The following is an 18,699-nucleotide window of genomic DNA, read 5'->3' on the forward strand; positions in this document are numbered from 1 at the left end:
GTGAGGTGACTATTCAGGGTGGACTGCTACCCTTTGGTGATTGTTAAGGTGCTGTTTCAATTTATATAATTAGGCATGAGTGTGCATAAAAATGTGTTAACCTCATTCAATAACTGTGAAGCTCATTGGAACTGCCATCAAACCTGTTAGAGTCAAGGGTCAAGAGGACCTGTCAAATATGTCAAGATTGACAAGGTCACCTCTCAAAGTTAGTTATCAAGCTGTCAAAAACTTAAATATTCTTTCCTTTTGCTATTTTATTCTCTGTTGACATAAGCCTGGGTTATCCAACACTAAGTTACTGCTTCCTGACTGAAATCACAACCATACATTTGTACAATGGCCTGCTTACCATTTCTCATCTTGGTTTAACTACGCAAATGGTAGCAGACTGTTTGAAGTAGGAGTGTAAATTCATTTCAGTGCCGTTGATACAAAGAATGAAATATTTGTTTGCATAAAGCATCCTGCCGTTGGAGGAATGCAAACATAACAAATGGCTTGTTAATGAATGAAAGTTATGTTTTCCCAATACAGTGGAGTCTGCAATATGCACATTTAGTGAATCAACCTTTATCTCATCAGCACAGTGGATGTGAAGTCTGTTTATGACGGATCCCAGGTGATTCACCTGACCAGGACAAATGTAATGCCAATGGGTCGTTGGCAAAAAGTGGCTATATTTGCTACGAAGGACGACAAGATGTGGATACAAGTGCATAAGTTGAGAAGTGGTGTATTGGGGGCTGTAAGTGTTGGGAACAAGAACACTAATCGGCATGCAGATTAAGAGAGGCCATAGAGTCTGGGTACAGAGCATCAGGTGGCGTGGGTTGTCATGTTCAGGACATGAACAGTGGGGTGAGAAGAGTGAGGAATGGAGAGGAATGTGTTACCTTATTCTTTGTTGGATTCTTCAATATTATGTCGGTTCTCTGAGACAGATCTTCTACACAGCCACCCCTGTGTCTGACACCTCTGTTCTCTGAACAGTGGGGTGAGAAGAGTGAGGAATGGAGAGGAATGTGTTACCTTATTCTTTGTTGGATTCTTCAATATTATGTCGGTTCTCTGAGACAGATCTACACAGCCACCCCTGTGTCTGACACCTCTGTTCTAGGACCAGGGGTTTTCGGCCCACCTTCCGATGTAACACCTCTGTCCTGACCATACAAACATGTGATGTGTTTCCATGTTTTCCTTGTAGGTGTTGTATCTCTAGAAATTATTTATCCTTGCGCGTGTATATCAAGCATGTGTGAGAAACATGTTGTTCTATTACATTTCAGATGATGTGAGAAATAAACATTTATCTTCTCTTTTAATTTAAACAGCACAGGAAACTCAATTTCTGTCCATTCTTTAAAGTCACAGGACTCATTCGGGGTAAAATATTCCTCTAAAATACACTTAGTTGAGGTCAGTCAAGGATGGAGAAAGGTGGGAGGGGGAATTATTTCTGATCTCTTCCTGTCCGTTGCAGCAGTCGTCAATTTGAAGCACTGGACTCATTAACAAGACATGTCCTTCTTGGAATATCATGCAAGTGCATAGAAAACGACAGCTAACCTGCTGGAATCTGAATGATTGATTTACTGTTGTCACGTGTACCGAGATACTGTGAAAACTATTTTGTGTGCTATACAGGCAAGATCGTACCATACAATGTGCATTAAGGTTGCAGAAGATAAAATGACCCTTGACTTCAGGATAAGATACTTCAGGCATCAGATACTCTGATGCATGTTGTGGTAATGAAGAGGGAGAGATTGAACGAGAAGGTCTGGCATTTTCCATGCTGCTCCTGTGCCATAAAATAGTTAGAGGTCCTCTTCACCATCCCAGTTTTTTTTCATACTTTCAATTGAGTTGTGAGTTTCACAGTGAAGTTAAAATTGCTGTCAAGGACAGATGACATCTTTAGGTCTGATTATCTTATTTCAGTTATGACTCAGCCACATTTGGCTGCTAGTTGGTCGTGTTATTTAATATTGGCAATGTAGACCTTGTTTTTAGTGGCCTTTGTTACTTGAATTGCTTATCCAACTAGTTTCTGAGGAGTGGTTAGAGAAATAGTCCTGACAAAAGGGAGAAAGTCATATTAAAGAAATATCAGAAATTGACAAATGAACATAATTTTATAAAGGGGGGTCTTGTGGTGCAGTAATAGTTTCCCTACTTTCCCTACAGCCAGAAGATTTATACATAGGTCCCTCCTCAGGATGTAATGCTTAGAGGTTTGTCATAATATAGTCAAAAGGGTTTACTTTTCAAGCTTAATAAATTAGTCGACACAGTGACAATTGTAAGAACCATTTGGTAATTAGCATAGGGCCATCAAGGTGACTAAAGGTTAGTGGAACTGTTGAAGATTTGTAGGTTGTAAATTTTGGAATAAGAAAAATATGAACTCTTTTGGAGAACAGGTTTTCCAAGACAAATGGGAAGGTTTTGAAGTACCATGAAAAGGAATTATGTCTTCTGCTGTCAGTTTCAGTGTGTTACATATGAAGAATGCTTCTGCAAGGAAATAAGTGACTGAAATAACATCAACTGTGAGTGAGTAAAATATCATCTCAGTGACGAGAATGAAAAGCTTAGATACCAGGATCTATTAGTTATATGTGGAATAAACTTACTCTTCAAAGCATTGACATTGAGTTATGTTTGGGAAACTTGTTTGATGAAAGTATCTTTCTAGGTTATCACAGTGACTGTTTATATTAAAGTTCAAAGGTTTCAATAACACATATCTTGAAGTTTATTTGTAGTTGCACCTTTGATGTATAAAGTAACATGGTTTTCAATACTTTTTCAGAGGTCTTAAAAGGTATAATGACAGAAACTGTAAAGCTACTCTCTGGCATGGTTTGGTCATCTGCGCTTTGTAGCTAAATAAAACCTGTTCAGTTTATTGCATCATTAGTTGTCTCTTATTTACTCAGAGTGTATCAGAGGGAACCAAAGAAAGAAACATGATATATGGGTGTAAGGATCTGAAAGGCTTATTACTAAGGAGTGCCTTAAGGATCACCTGCTTTGATAATGTCATATGGGCCTGTTGGGAGAATAATTTTGTTTCTTGAAGAAGTAAGATGTAACACCCAATCAGGTTCATAATCTCAGCAGCAATGTCTATCACATTATCATAACTTGTTTATAATTACATAATCCAATTAACTAAATCTTGTTTAATACAAGTGCTTGTTCTCATAGAATAGCAAGTGGTTTTCCTCTTCCACAATGCACCAAGCAAGCTGGAAAGGTTGATAATATCAAATAAAACAAAAAAACTGGAAATGCTGGAAATCTGAAACAAAAATAGACATTGCTGGAGGAAACCTTGCAAGTATCTGTGGAGAGAAAGCAGAGTTAACTTTTCAGATCCAGTGACCCTTCTTCAAAACAACCCAAAGGCCCTTGGCCTGAAAGAGAATGGTAGAATCAATCCACCCCATGGTAGGCAATAGTGCGTGTAGCCTCAAACAACACGGTGGTCAGCAATGAGACTTGCTCATACAACAGGGTGAGCAATGGTGTGGATCCCACTTAGCCGTCATGCCACATACTGGAGCAGTAAAAGTATAAAGAGTTCATCAAACTTTAGGAAGACCACTCATGCAAACAGTAAGCAGCTGGAAAGGTTGATCATTCAAGACCCCAACAGAAGAAAATCTTAAGATAATAAAGTGTGAAGCTGGATGAACACAGCAGGCCAAGCAGCATCTCAGGATCACAAAAGCTGATGTTTCGGGCCTAGACCCTTCATCAGACAGGGGGATGGGGAGTAGGTTCTGAAATAAATAGGGAGAGAGGGGGAGGTGGACCGAAGATGAAGAGAAAAGAAGATAGGTGGAGAGGAGAGTATAGGTGGAGAGGTAGGGAGGGGATAGGCAAATCCTCCCTGGACTGACCTATCCCCTCCCCACCTATAGTCTCCTCTCCACCTATCTTCTTTTCTCTCCATCTTCGGTCCGCCTCCCCTTCTCTCCCTATTTATTCCAGAACCCTCTCCCCATGCCCCTCTCTGATGAAGGGTCTAGGCCCAAAACGTCAGCTTTTGTGCTCCTGAGATGCTGCTTGGCCTGCTGTGTTCATCCAGCTCCACACTTTGTTATCTTGGATTCTCCAGCATCTGCAGTTCCCATTATCTCAGAAGAAAATCTTAAGGAAAGATTCAACAAGATAGAATCTAAATCTGTGGCAAAACTATGGCAGACATTATAAGAGACATACAACAGAAGGAGAGTGTTCAAACCCTCTGGAGCTAGAATATTATCACACTCAAGCTGTTACAAGTTGCAAGAAGGCCAATGTTCTACAGGAGGACTCCCAAGCTGGGATTCAACCAGAGAAAGAATGGAAATTTAAGGTTGTGAAAAATAAGGTCAAAATTCCTGGTGAGCAACTAAAAACATTTAAAAATATCAGTGCAGAATTGTAGGCTTGGAAAGTGAGAAGCAGGGCAATGACTATCTCAAACAAGAGAGGATTTAATCTGTTGACATTCAATGACTATGCCTGAAATTCCCACTATCAATACCCTTGGTTACCAATGATTAGAAACTGAATGGGACCAGCCGTATAAGTACTGTGATTACAAGAGCAGGAGAGAAGCTGGGAATTCTGCAGCAAATAACGTGCCTTCTGTTTCCTCACTCCCTGTCCAAGATCTACAAGATATATTAGATAAAACTATTCGGAAACATCCATGAAAGAAGCAGGGGCTATTATTAAAGTCAGACCTGATGGGAATCAGCCAGGAAAAGCTACGATTAAAACAAATATTGCTGTTAAGTTTGCAAGCATCAGAGTTCATTCTGCAAAGGTGTTAAGGAACTGGGAATCTTCTGTTCAGGCTGTAACTAGTTGTATTTATCTAGAGCAGCCATACAAAATGTTGAAATTCTCCATTATTCTTGTAACAGCTGAGAATACTCATTTTGGTTGCAGGAAACAGATAACCTCCATTTTGAATGTAAAGATGCAGGAAAATCCATCAGGAGCTACAAAATTACATGTCTTTAAGCTAGGAAATAATCATATTAGGAAGACACGATGTCAGAAATAATATTACCTGGGACTTTTAATCTCTGGGATGAGCCAGAGAAAACAGAATAGAAGATCTTTGAGAAAACATTTCTAAAGATACAAAATTGTTTCCAAACAAGATATATTAGAATATGAACAAGTAAATATAATCATGAACACTATTGGGAGTATATCTGAAGATATTGTAACTTTTGTAAAAGAAGCAAGAAACTTGGCTGATGGAATATCATGTGGAGAAATGTGAAGTTAGGCATTTTGCCAGGAAGAACCGAGGAACCCAACAGATCATTGATTCACAGAGATATACAGCATAGAAACAGACCCTTTAGTCCAATTTGTCCATGCTGATCAGATATCCAAGATGACCCTAGTCCCACTTGCCAGCATTTGATTCATCTCCTTCTAAACCCTTCCAATTCATATACCTATCCAGATGCCTTTTAAATGTTGTAATCGGACCAGCCCCACCACTTCCTCTGGCAGCTCATTCTATACATTCACCACCATCTGAGAAAAAAAGTTGCCCTGCAGGTCCCTTTTACATCTTTCCCCTCTCACCCTAAACCTACGCCACTAATTTTAGACTCCTGAACCCCAGAGAAAATACCTTGCCTATTTACCTTATCCATGCCCTTCATGATTTAATAAACCTCTATAAAGCCACCCCTCAGCCTCCAACGCTCCAACAGGGAAAATAGCGCCAGCCTCTTCAGCCTCTCCCTGTAGCTCAAACCCTACAACTCTGAAAACATCCTTGTAAGTCGTTTCTGAACCCTTTCAAGTTTCACAACATCCTTCCTATAGCAAGGAGACCAGAACTGCAGGCAGTATTCCAAAAATGGCCTCATCTATGTCCTGTACAGCTGTGACTTGACCAGCCAACTCCTATACTCAATGCACTGACCAATAAATACAAGTATACCAAATGTCACAGTCACTAGCCTATCTATCTGCAACTCCACTTCCAAGGAACACAAACCTGCACTCCAAGGTCTCCTTCTTCAGCAACATTTCCCAGGACCTTGCCATTAAATATATAACTCCTGCCCTGTTTTGACTTGCCAAAATACAGCATCTCACGTTATTGTAAATTAAACTCCATCTGCCATTCCTCAGTCCATTGGCCCATCTGATCAAGATCCCATTGTACTCTGAGGTAACCTTCTTCACTGTACACTACACCTCCAATTTGAGCATCAACTACAAACTTATTGACTAAAACTCCTACGTTCACATCCATCATTTATATAAATGACAAAAATCAGAGAACCCAGCATGGATCCTTGTAACACATCACTGGTCACAGGCTTCCAGTCTGAAAACCAACCCTCCACCACCATCCTCTGTCTTCTACCTTTGAGCCAGTTTTGTATCCACATAGCTAGTTCTCCCCATATTCTGTGTGATCTAACCTTGCTAACCAGACTACCTTGAGGAACATTGTCAAATGCCTTCTTGAAACCCATACGGATCACATCCACTTCTCTGCCCTCATCAATCCTCTTCAGCTCTTCTTCAAAAAACTCAATCAAGTTAGTGAGAGACAGTTTCCAATGCACAAAGCCACGTTGACTATTCCGAATCAGTCCTTGCTTTTCCAAACACATCTAAATCTTCCAACAACTGACCCACCACCGATGTCAGACTTACTGGTCTATAGCTCCCTGACTTTTCCTTACCAACTTTCTTAAAAAGTGGCACCACATTAGCCAACCTTCATTCTTTAAATATTCTCCTGTCATATTTAAATATTACTTACCAGGCATCATAGTTTAAAAATAAGGGGCAAACCTTTTCAAACTGAGATGAGGAGAAATTTCTTCACCCAGAAGTGGTGAGCCTGAGGAATTCACTACCACAGAAAGTAGTTGAGGCAAAAAAAAATGTTTTCAAGAAGGAGCTAGATACAACTCTTCTGGCTAAAAGGATCAAGAGATATGGGGGTAGGGTAGGATTAGGGCATTGAGCTTGGTCAGCCATGAGCATATTGAATGCAGAGCAGGCTCAAGGAGTTGAATGGCCTACTCCTGCTCCTATCTTCTATGTTTCTATGTTAAATGGAGAAAGGCTGCAGAAAGCTGCAACATAGAAATCACAAAAACCTACCATAGTAGTTCAGCAAGTAAAAGGAAAGGCAAATGGAGTATCAACTTTATTTGAATGGGAATAATGTATAAAAATAGGGAACACTTGTTAGAGCTCTGCCAGGCACTAGTTAGACTGTACCTAAAATTTTGTGAACAGTTTTGTCCCCATATCTAAGGCAAGATATTACACATCAGAGACCGTCCAAAGAAGGTTCACTACATTGAGGGATTTTCTTATAAGGAGAGATTGCGTAGGTTGTCCTGTACTGACTGGAGTTTAAGAGAATGAAAGGTAATCTTAGCTTCACTACAGCTTTCATTAACAAATGTAGCTTCACTCTTTATATCCATACATTTGTTAACATATAGTACTTTCTTTAATTTTTATGTCCTTTTAGGATTCTGAAATTATGCTTCTTGAGCTTTCATGATTCACTTAAGAATTCCATGAGCAGAATAGTAAATTATTGAAATTCTAGTGGAAACCAATATTCCTTGAATTAAACAAAATATTCTACGATGCAACAAGCTATCAATGAAAATTACAAAAGGCAAATATGAAAGCAATTACTTTAAATGTTCAATGCAATCAGAAATTGAAACATCAATCTGAAATTTATTTTAAACATGCAAAACAACATTTTCAAACTGTAGTTGATTTATCTTCAACAGCTGACTCCATCTTAAAACATAAGAACACAAGAAACTCTTTGATTTGCCTTTTGCTATTTTTACTTTTATTATCAATATACTTAGTCATTGCCATTAATTTCAAATGAACCCTATTCAGCCATAGTTTACAATTCTTGAGTTTTTTTGTTAAAAGGGTCGCATTTCTTAGGGACATTGCTATTTCAAATAATTCTCACTGTTTCTCTATCTCTTCATCTTTTTTTTATGTTGGGCATGTCAAGGCTTTTCCATGGGAGAACTCCAAAGATTCAGGAAATTTTGTGTAAAGAACTTTTCCCAACTCAGTCATAAATGGCCGAATCCTTATTCTGAGACTGTGGTCCATATTCTCGATTACACAGCTAAGAGAAATGTTTTAATAACAGTTACATCGCAAAGCCTCTAGCTCAGCGATTCTGCACCGTAACGTGGTAACAACCAGTGATTATATTTTCCTGCAGACAAGGGAAGTAACAATTGTTACCATATAGAACATTACAGCACAGTACAGGCCCTTCGGCCCTCGATGTTGTGCCGACCTGTCATACCGATCTAAAGCCGATCTAACCTACATTATTCCATGTACGTCCATATGCTTATCCAATGACGACCTAAATGTACCTAAAGTTGGCAAATCTACTACCGTTGCAGGCAAAGCGTTCCATTCCCTTACTACTCTCTGAGTAAAGAAACTACCTCTGACATCTGTCCTATATCTTTCACCCCTCAATTTAAAGCTATGCCCCCTCATGCTCGCCATCACCATCCTAGGAAAAAGGCTCTCCCTATCCACCCTTTCTAACCCTCTGATTATTTTATATGTTTCAATTAAGTCACCGCTCACCCTTCTTCTCTCTAATGAAAACAGCCTCAAGTCCCTCAGCCTTTCCTCGTAAGACCTTCCCTCCATACCAGGCAACATCCTAGTAAATCTCCTCTGCACCCTTTCCAAAGCTTCCACATCCTTCTTATAATGCGGAGACCAGAACTGTACGCAATACTCCAAGTGCGGCCACACCAGAGTTTTATACAGCTGCAGCATAACCTCATGGTTCCGGAACTCGATCCCTCTATTAATAAAAGCTAAAACACTGTATATGCCTTCTTAACAGCCCTGTCAACCTGGGTGGCAACTTTCAAGGATCTGTGTACATGGACACCGAGATCTCTCTGCTCATCTACACTACCAAGAATCTTACCATTAACCCAGTACTTTGCCTTCTGGTTACTCCTACCAAAGTGCATCACCTCACACTTGTCTGCATTAAGCTCCATTTGCCACCTCTCAGCCCAGCTCTGCAGCTTATCTATGTCTCTCTGCAACCTACAGCATCCTTCGTCACTATCCACAACTCCACCGACCTTAGTGTCGTCTGCAAATTTACTAACCCATCCTTCTACGCCCTCATCCAGGTCATTATAAAAGTGACAAACAGCGGTGGACCCAACACCGATCCTTGCGGTACACCACTAGTAACTGGTCTCCAGGATGAACATTTCCCATCAACTACCAATTTCTGATCCAAACTGCTATATCAATCCCATTCCTCTGCATTTTGTACAATAGCCTATTGTGGGGAACCTTATCGAACGCCTTGCTGAAATCCATATACACCACATTAACCGGTTTACTCTCATCTACCTGTTTGGTCACCTTTTCAAAGAACTCAATAAGGTTTGTGAGGCACAACCCACCCTTCACAAAACCATGCTGACTATCCCTAATCAATTTATTCTTTTCGAGATGATTATAAATCCCATCCCTTATGACCTTTTCCAACACTTTACCAACAACTGAGGTAAGGCTTACTGGTCTATAATAACCAAGGTTGTCTCTACTCCCCTTCTTGAACAGGGGAACCACATTTGCTATCCTCCAGTCATCTGGCACTATTCCTGTAGACAATGACGAGTTAAAGATCAATGCCAAAGGCTCGGCAATCTCCTCCCTGGCTTCCCAGAGGATCCTAGGATAAATCCCATCTGGCCTAGGGTATTTATCTATCTTCACCCTCTGTAGGATTTCTAATACCTCTTCCTTGTGAACCTCAATCCATCATAGTCTAGTAGCCTGTATCTCAGTATTCTCCTCGACAACATTGTCGTTTTCTAGAGTGAATACTGTTGAAAAATATTCATTTAGCGCTTCCCCTATCTCATCTGACTCCACACACAACTTACCACTACTATCCTTGATTGGGCCTAATCTTACTTTCTTCATTCTTTTATTCCTTAAATAACTATAGAAAGACTTAGAGTTTACCCTGATCCTATCCGCCAACAACTTCTCATGTCTCCTCCTGGCTCTTCTGAGCTCTCTCTTTAGGTCTTTCCTGGCTAGCTCATAGCCCTCAAGTGCCCTAACTGAGCCTTCACATCTCATCCTAACATAAGCCTTCTTCTTCCTCTTGACCAGAGATTCCACCTCCTTCGTAAACCACGGCTCCCGCTCTCTACCGCTTCCTCCCTACCTGACAGGTACATACTTATCTAGGACACACAGGAGCTTTTCCTTGAATAAGCTCCACATTTCTAGTGTGCCCATCCCCTGCAGTTTCCTTCCCCATCCTATGCTCCCTAAATCTTGCCTAATCTCATCGTAATTGCCTTTCCCCAGCTGTAACTCTTGCCCAGTGGTATACACCTATCCCTTTCCATCACTAAAGTAAACATAACAGAATTGTGATCACTATCACCAAAGTGCTCACCTACTTCCAAATCTAACACCTGGCCGGGCTCATTACCTAGTACCAAATCTAATGTGGCTTTGCCCCGAATTGACTTATCTACATACTGTGTCAGGAAGCCGTCCTGCACACACTGGGCAAAAACTGACCCATCTATAGTACTCGAACTATAGTGTTCCCAGTCAATATTTGGAAAGTTGAAATCCCCCATGACAACTACCCTGTCTCTCTCACTCCTATTGAGAATCATCTTTGCTATGCTTTCCTCTACATCTCTGGAACTATTCGGAGGCTGACCTCTCCTTTCCTGTTTCTAACCTCAGCTCATACTACCTCAATTGACAAGTCCCCAAACATCCTTTCTGCAACTGTAATACTGTCCTTGACCAACAATGCCACACCTCCACCCCTTTTACCATCTTCTCTGTTCTTACTGAAACATCTAAATCCCGGAACCTGCAACAACCATTCCTGTCCCTGCTCTATCCATGTCTCTGAAATGGCCACAACATCGAAGTCCCAGGTACTAACCCATGCTGCAAGTTCACCCACCTTATTCCGGACGCTCCTGGCATTGAAGTAGACACACTTCAATCCAACTTCTTGCTTGCCGGTGCCATCTGCTTCCCTGAAACTTTATTTCAACCACCCTACTCTCAACCTTTTCTATAGTCAAACTACAATTTTGGTTCCCATCCCCCTGCTGAATTAGTTTAAACCCACCCGAATAGCCTTAGCAAATTTCCCCCCCAGGATATTGGTACCCCTCTGGTTCAGGTGAAGACCATCTTGCTTGTAGAGGTCCCACCTACCCCAGAAAGAGCCCCAATTATCCAAGAATCCAAAACCATCCCTGTAGCCACGTGTTCAACTCCTCTCTCTCCCTATTCCTCGCCTCACTAGCACGTGGCACGGGCAACAAACCCGAGACAACAACTCTGTTCATCCTAGCTCTCAGCTTCCATCCTAGCTCGCTGAATTTCTGCCTTAAATCCCCATCTCTCTTCCTATCTATGTCGTTGATGCCAATGTGGACCACGACTTGGGGCTGCTCCCCCTCCCCCTTAAGGATCCCAAAAGCACGATCAGAGACATCACGCACCCTGGCACCTGGGAGGCAACACACCAACCGTGAGTCTCTCTCGTCCCCACAGAACCTCCTATCTGTCCCCCTAACTATGGAGTCCCCAATGACTAATGCTCTGCGCTCCTCTTCCCCCTTCCCTTCTGAGCAGCAGGGACAGACTCTGTGCCAGAGACCTGTGCCTCACTGCTTTCCCCTGGTAAGTCGTCCTCCCCAACAGTATCTAAAACGGTACATTTATTGTTGAGGGGAATGGCCACAGGGGATCCCTGCACTGCCTGCCGGTTCCCTTTCCGTCCCCTGACCGTAACCCATCTGCCTTTTTCCTGTACTTGAGGAGTTACTACCTCCCTGTAACCCCTCTCAATAACCCCCTCTGCCTCCCGAATGATCCGAAGTTCATCCAGCTCCAGCTCCAGTTCCCTAACACAGTTTTCAAGGAGCTGGAGTTGGGTGCACTTCCCGCGATGTAGTCAGCAGGGACACTAGTGGTGACCCTTACCTCCCACATTCTGCAGGAGGAACATTCAACTGCCCTGATGGTGGGAAGGGAAGGCTTGTATAGATGATGTTGGGTATTGTGTGTGGAAACATACGTAAGTTGAAAGTTTTTTCAGTCCATGAAAATGTGAAAGTAGACTGTTACCCATTAAGGAGATTTTGCTAACGTGCTTAATTCCACAAAGGTGCTCCCTAGAGCTGGTTTAAAGTAAACATGCTGGTTAAACTACTTGAGAATTCTGAAATCAAATCAAAATAAACCAGGAAGCCAGTAAAAAGAATATGCCCAAACCTATGAATGATTTCGTCCAGTACACACAGTGCCGTGATGTGGAAAAATGCCAGCATTAGTAAACTGAAGCAATTATCGATAAATGTCCCAAAAAACTTAAAATTTAAAATACACCTAGACAATTTTTTTAAGAAAAACATACAAACAAATATTATGCCAAAATCAAATGTGGTCTTCAAGACAAATGAATGTAGGGGACAGTGTATCTTGAAGCAGAATTGGAAGATACAATTCAGTTCACATTTTAAAGGTGTTAGAAATTGTTATTAACACATCATTTTCCGCTGCAGATTTGGTTGTATTGGCATCATTGACTAATATCCATATTCCACCACATTTATATCGATATCATGAGTTAAATGAACTGCTGACATGATATTCTCATCATGAAAATGTTTACACAGAAATAGTCTGAAAACGTGTCTTGTAGATTTAAAATTATGTAGCTGTGGCTATTTCTTTGGCAACTTGTTCCGTGGTGAGATTGTCCTTTGAAAGACAGATCATTGATGCACCATCTCATAATAAAATTGTCTTTCTGGTTTGCATGGATGGCTACCATAATTTGGCATTGCCGGAGGGCTCCAGGTTTCTGTCAGTTTGACTCTTTCCGGGCCGTATTTTATAGAACTTGCTCAGAGTATTTTTCTCCCTCTGCTGCTGCAGTGATTCCTATTCTAAATCATTAATCGAGAATGTGGCTGTGCTGTATTTGTCAAACTGGCTCATGTAGAATAGTGAAATACATCTTTGGATCACTTCTGTCTTATTGATATCTCTTGTTATCCAAGAATTCCACACAAAACTTGCTTATTCCAGATTGCACAAACAAATATTTGGTCATCTATAACTCTGCTGTTTTTGTTACAATTTACATGGCTCCTTCTTAGAAATCCAAGAACCACATTTTGCTTTGGATATTATCTGCTGAATGTAGAATGTCCACCATCTCTCACAAATTCTTCATAAACTCTACATTATTCTAACACAGCCAGAGTGATAACCTGATGCTTGTCCACTACCAATTACTATAACCTCATTAATACTGCTAATCTCTGTCACTTGGTACATTTACTCTGCAATTCTTACCCTGGCCTTTCCCCCTTTTAGACTTGACAATTCGAATTCGACCTGTCAGTTTCCACTCTTCCAAGCCCATAGCAATGGGGTGATTTTAACTGTTCTCTGAATTGGCCTAGGAAGCTACTCATTGGTGTAAAAGTAGACAATAAATGCTAGCCTTGCCAGAAATGCTCAAGCTCTGTGATTATTTTAATGTCTGTCCTGCTTAGCTGTCTTTCTTCCTTCTATCAAACATGCACACCTCACCCTACAACATATTAACGTCATCAGAAAACACCAATATGTTTGTCTAACATGATTTTCCATTCCATCCATGTGACAATGCCCAATCAGATCATTATTAACCAGGTATCTGTTTATCCCCTCCTTTAAAATAGACCATATCACTTTCCCTAATACTGATATAAGGTTAACAGGATGGTAGATCCCTCTTTTCTTTCTCCCTCCCTTCTTAAATAGTGGGTGATACTTGCTGCCTTCCAATCTACAGGAATCATTCCAGCATTAGTAGAATTTTGGAAAATAATCATCAAAGCATTAATTATCTCCATGGCCACCTCTTTCATGACCATGAAACATGCCAAAGAGATAACAAGGTGTACAGCTGGATGAGCACAGCAAGCCAAGCAGCATCTTAAGAGCAGGAAAGCTGATGTTTCGGGCCTAGACCCTTCTACAGAAATGGCGGAGGGAAAGGGGGTTCTGAAATAAATAGGGAGAGGGGGGAGGCAGATCGAAGATGGATAGAGGAGAAGATAGGTGGAGAGGTCATCCAGCTCTACACCTTGTTATCTCAGAAAGAACCCCTTCCCCTCCCCCATTTCTGATGAAGGGTCTAGGCCCGAAACGTCAGCTTTCCTGCTCCTAAGATGCTGCTGTGTTCATCCAGCTCTACACCTTGTTATCTCGGATTCTCCAGCATCTGCAATTCCTATTAACCCTGAGACATGCAAAAGAGATCATTTTACACAAGTTGCCTCAGGTTTGCAAAGTTAACCAAAGGAAATGTTGCATGTAAGACTAAAAATGGACCATAGATTTGAAGCTGGCGGAATCTAAAAGTTTGCATGTTGCCAACTGCTGGACCACCAGACTAATCCTGTGTAATCCCACAATCTGTTGGATATGTCTCACTGACCTTTAAAAGAGAAAAATAATCTCTCTCCCAAACCAGTGCCTGACATTGCCCTTATTACTAAAGAAAGTGTACAGTAGTTGATATTTAGCGATGATATCATTATCTTTACTTTTATCTGTGTTCTTGCTTTCCACCAGGGAAGAAATAACTTCTCTCCTATTTTGGCTGGACTTTGACTCACTATTTTCCACACAAGGTTATTGTGAAAACTTAATTACAGCAGTGTTGAGCTGGTTATTGATTTTGTAGACTCAAACAGAATAATACAGAATAATTCATAATCCTCCAAACCAAACTCAGTATGGATAACATAGTATAATGTCAATAAAAATAACAAGGTGAAAATAATTTTAGAAATCTAATTTTAGAACACCATTTTAAATGGTGCACACCATCATTATTAGCTGATTATTTCAAAAGTAGATTGTTTGTTAGTTTTTCAATTCATGAAACTTACAATCTTTCCATTGTGAAGTTATCGTAGCATATGAAACATTAAATGATAAATCTACTTTAGCTGTTGAATCCTTTACAATTCTGGCCATATAGTTCAGGTACAGTAACGGTCAAGATTAGTCTATTCGTAGAATATCTCTCTTTGGTGGATCATCAAAATGGATTTGTAGCCTTCTGCTTCATTTCAAGCCCACTTTCAGAGTTATGCACATTAACGGTGCCATTATGTCATGTATCAACTGACCGCTTTTCCATAAAGTAAATACTTAATTCTTAAGGTGAACCCAAAAGCCAAACACTGATAGATTTAAAGTTTTGAAATTTTCCTCTATGTTTATCAACATGTTCTTCAATACATATTTAATAGAAAATATTTTCAGGAACAGAGCCTTATTCGACAATTAGCATAATTTGTAATATGAGTCATGGAGATCACAACTTTGACATTATACATAACACTTTTACTTTCATGATTTGGTCTGTTTGTAAAAGAACATGGGTGCTGAAACTGTTAAAGGTTTCATTTGGTAGTACAAAGTGACTTTATTTAATTCTGTGCTTTCGCTCTACTGTTATTGTTTTGCCAAAGTGCCAAGGTGAATGGTAGCATATTATACCATTTGAATTTAATAAGAGTTGAGAATGAATAATTGCAACAATTTAAATTGATGTAAGCTGACCAACATTATTAATAGTAATCATGCCTCCATCTTGTGCTGTATGAAAATCTTGTTATGACATTAATAGGAGATTAAGTGTAGTGCTTTGATATATTTGAATAAGGTCTGAATAGTGTATATACACTTCCTTGGCTCACAAGATTAAAAACCGACAAGCTGCAGTCTCACAGTTCAATTATACTACCCTACACCATTACCCTCCTCCTGTGTAACATAATTCCATTTTTGCAACCTGCAGGGACATATGTGAATTGGCCTCAATGTCGCTTTATTTCCTTTGTAATTATGTCATACCATTCACAATGTTTTTCCTTTATCTCATTATCAACAAAATATCCATTTCAATATTTTCAAGCTATTTATTTTGTACTGATGGTGAGTATTAAGGCTGGCCTAAAAATGAGACTCTAGTATAATGTAGAAGAACTAAACTACTGATGGTTAATGTATGGGACATCTGCATAGCACAATTTGTCACACTGTCAATACCTTGAATGTTGGAGATTGCTTTGATTCAAACAGTCAAAAGGCTCATTCAATGAACTTAGCAAGGGATCCTTATTCTGTAAGTCTCTTAATAAAGAAAAATATGCTAATTAGAACTTTAAGACTGTCATTTTTAAAAATGGCAATTGTTTATTGTTTTTACTGAAATTGTAGCTAAAAGAGCTTCCACCCAAGTCAGAGATAGTAGGAACTGTCGAAGCTGGAGAAGTCCTCGGTTCGCAACAAACAACTGCACCTCCTAGTCGCGAACTATTTCAATTCCCCCACTAATTCCTTGAATGACATGTCCATCCTGGGCCTCCTGCAGTGCCACAATGATGCCACCCAAAAGCTACAGGGGCAGCACCTCATATTTCGCTTGGGAGTCCTGCAGCCCAATGGTATCAATATGGACTTCACAAGCTTCAAAATCTCTCGTCCCATGACCGCATCCCGAAACCAGCCCAGCTTGTCCCCGCCTTCCTAACCATTCCTCCCACCTCAAGCCCCACCCCCATCTGCTACCCACTAACCTCATCCCGCCACCTTGATCTGTCCATCCTCCCTAGATGACCTATCCCCTCCCTAGCTCCCCACCTACATTCACTTTTACTGGCTCCATCCCCGCCTCTTTGACCTGTCTATCTCCACTCCACCTATCTTCTCCTTTATCCATCTTCTATCCGCCTCCCCCTCTCTCCTTATTTATTTCAGAATTCCCTCCCCCTCCCCCATTTCTGAAGAAGGGTCTAGGCCCGAAACGTCAGCTTTCCTGCTCCTCTGATGCTACTCGGCCTGCTGTGTTCATCCAGCTTCACACGGTGTTATCCACCCAGTCAGTCCATTTGTAGATTTGCAGTGTTCGTACAGCGTGGCTGATATCACTGCGTTAGGCATTGAACGTTAAAGTAAGCACCAGAATTGCTTCAGCTTGTAGGTTACTATTTCTTGTCAGTGTTTGAGAATCCATAAAAGCTTTTTGTTCTTTCAAACCCTGCAGCATTAGGCAGCAATTACAAAAAGCACTTATCACCAGCAATGCAATAGATGATCATAAAAGATTTTTTATTCTAATGATTTGTGCATTAGGTACATTTATATCAAATTTATATCACTTTAATTGCTATGTTTTAAAGGTGAAGTGACAAGGTTGTAACTTCTGTGCACCTGTGAGCATTAACCAGATAATAATTATTCTCTTTCTTACTGTTCCCAATCTAGCTGCAATATTTTGAAGCTCAAATACTTCTTTCTTCTGTGCTTATTAAAAATTATTTAAGTAGACTCATCAAATTTTATGTTAATCTGGTTGAATGCTGAGATAAAGATGTAAAATATATGAAAAATTGAAATTTCCAAATTATTACAAAGTAGATGTAAGGTAGATTTTCATTTCAATTCTGTGAAGGTAATTGGCTTGATTTAAGAGCTCATAAAGTAATTTGGAGCAGTGAACTAAAAACATAATTCTCAAAAAACATGTGGCTCAGTTAACTGCCTGTAATGATCACTGCTGAACTGTTTACAAAGTGGAACTTTCAGGATATACAGAGAAGTCAAACCAAAGACCATTAATCATTTAATTTCAGTTCAGAAGAACAATTTCATCTTAGCAGAAAGACAGTCCGTCACATGTATAGAAATCTCTAGACTGAGAGAGGTTATTTCGTAGAATGTCCATCTTATGAGAATTTATGAAGTCTCCAAGGTGTGAGAGTTTGTGTGGAAATTTCCAAGCCGACAGAACCGAACAGAGGGTTAGGACTGCAGAACTAAAAGGAAGAATCTAGGCCATCAAAAAAAGAAAATGTTTATTAAATAAAAAAATAAATAATTAAAATCGAAGTGATACTTTACTGAGGTTAAGTATCTAGAAAGGATATTTCTAAGCAAAGAGGTGGATCATTCCATTTAGTGATGTTGTTAAGATCTTTATGGGCTGCATTTTTTTTTAAATAGAACATTGGCAGCCTTGTGTGAACATGTTCAGCGACTAACCACCACAGAAATGAAATGTACGATTGGCAGATGGCGTTTAATTTAGATAAATGTAAGGCACTGCATTTTGGAAAGGCAAATCAGGGCAGGACTTATACAAGTTCCGAAGGTGGTGTCACTGTACAAAGAGATCTTGGAGTGCAGGTTCATAGTTCCTTGAAAGTGGAGTTGCAAGTAGATAGGATAGTGGAGGCGGCATTTGGTATGCGTGCCTTTATTGGTCAGTGCATTGAGTACAGGACATAGTATTCCAAAAGTGGCCAAACCAGTGTGCAATTCTGGTTTCCCTCCTTTAGGAAGGATGTTGTGAAACATGAAAAGGTTCAGTAAAGATTTACAAGGACGTTGTCAGCATTGGAGGGTTTGAGCTACAGGGAGAGGCTGAATAGATGGGGGCTATTTTCGCTGGAGTGGCAGAGGCTGAGGGGTGACCTTTTAGGAGTCATGAGGGGCATGGATAGGGTAAATAGACAAGGTTTTTTC

At 40.3% G+C, this 18,699-nt stretch overlaps 1 protein-coding gene across 3 annotated transcripts in view; it reads right to left on the reverse strand.

Annotated features, from left to right (window-relative positions):
* Positions 1-17,308: 17,308 nt before the first annotated feature.
* Positions 17,309-18,699, reverse strand: part of LOC125462348 (transmembrane protein 114) — a 101,082-nt gene continuing 99,691 nt past the window's right edge. For 2 of the 3 annotated variants that reach the window (XM_059654036.1, XM_048552314.2), the window contains one exon: positions 17,309-18,699. This exon is cut by the window's right edge. Coding sequence is in view for 1 of the 3 variants with exons in the window: in XM_048552315.2 (XP_048408272.1) it covers positions 17,991-18,004 (14 nt within the window). In the remaining 2 variants the exon portion in view is untranslated. The other variant, XM_048552315.2, reaches the window with a different exon arrangement.

This window comes from Stegostoma tigrinum, chromosome 23 (genome assembly GCF_030684315.1).
Source record: "Stegostoma tigrinum isolate sSteTig4 chromosome 23, sSteTig4.hap1, whole genome shotgun sequence".
Classification (NCBI taxonomy): Eukaryota; Metazoa; Chordata; class Chondrichthyes; order Orectolobiformes; family Stegostomatidae; genus Stegostoma; species Stegostoma tigrinum.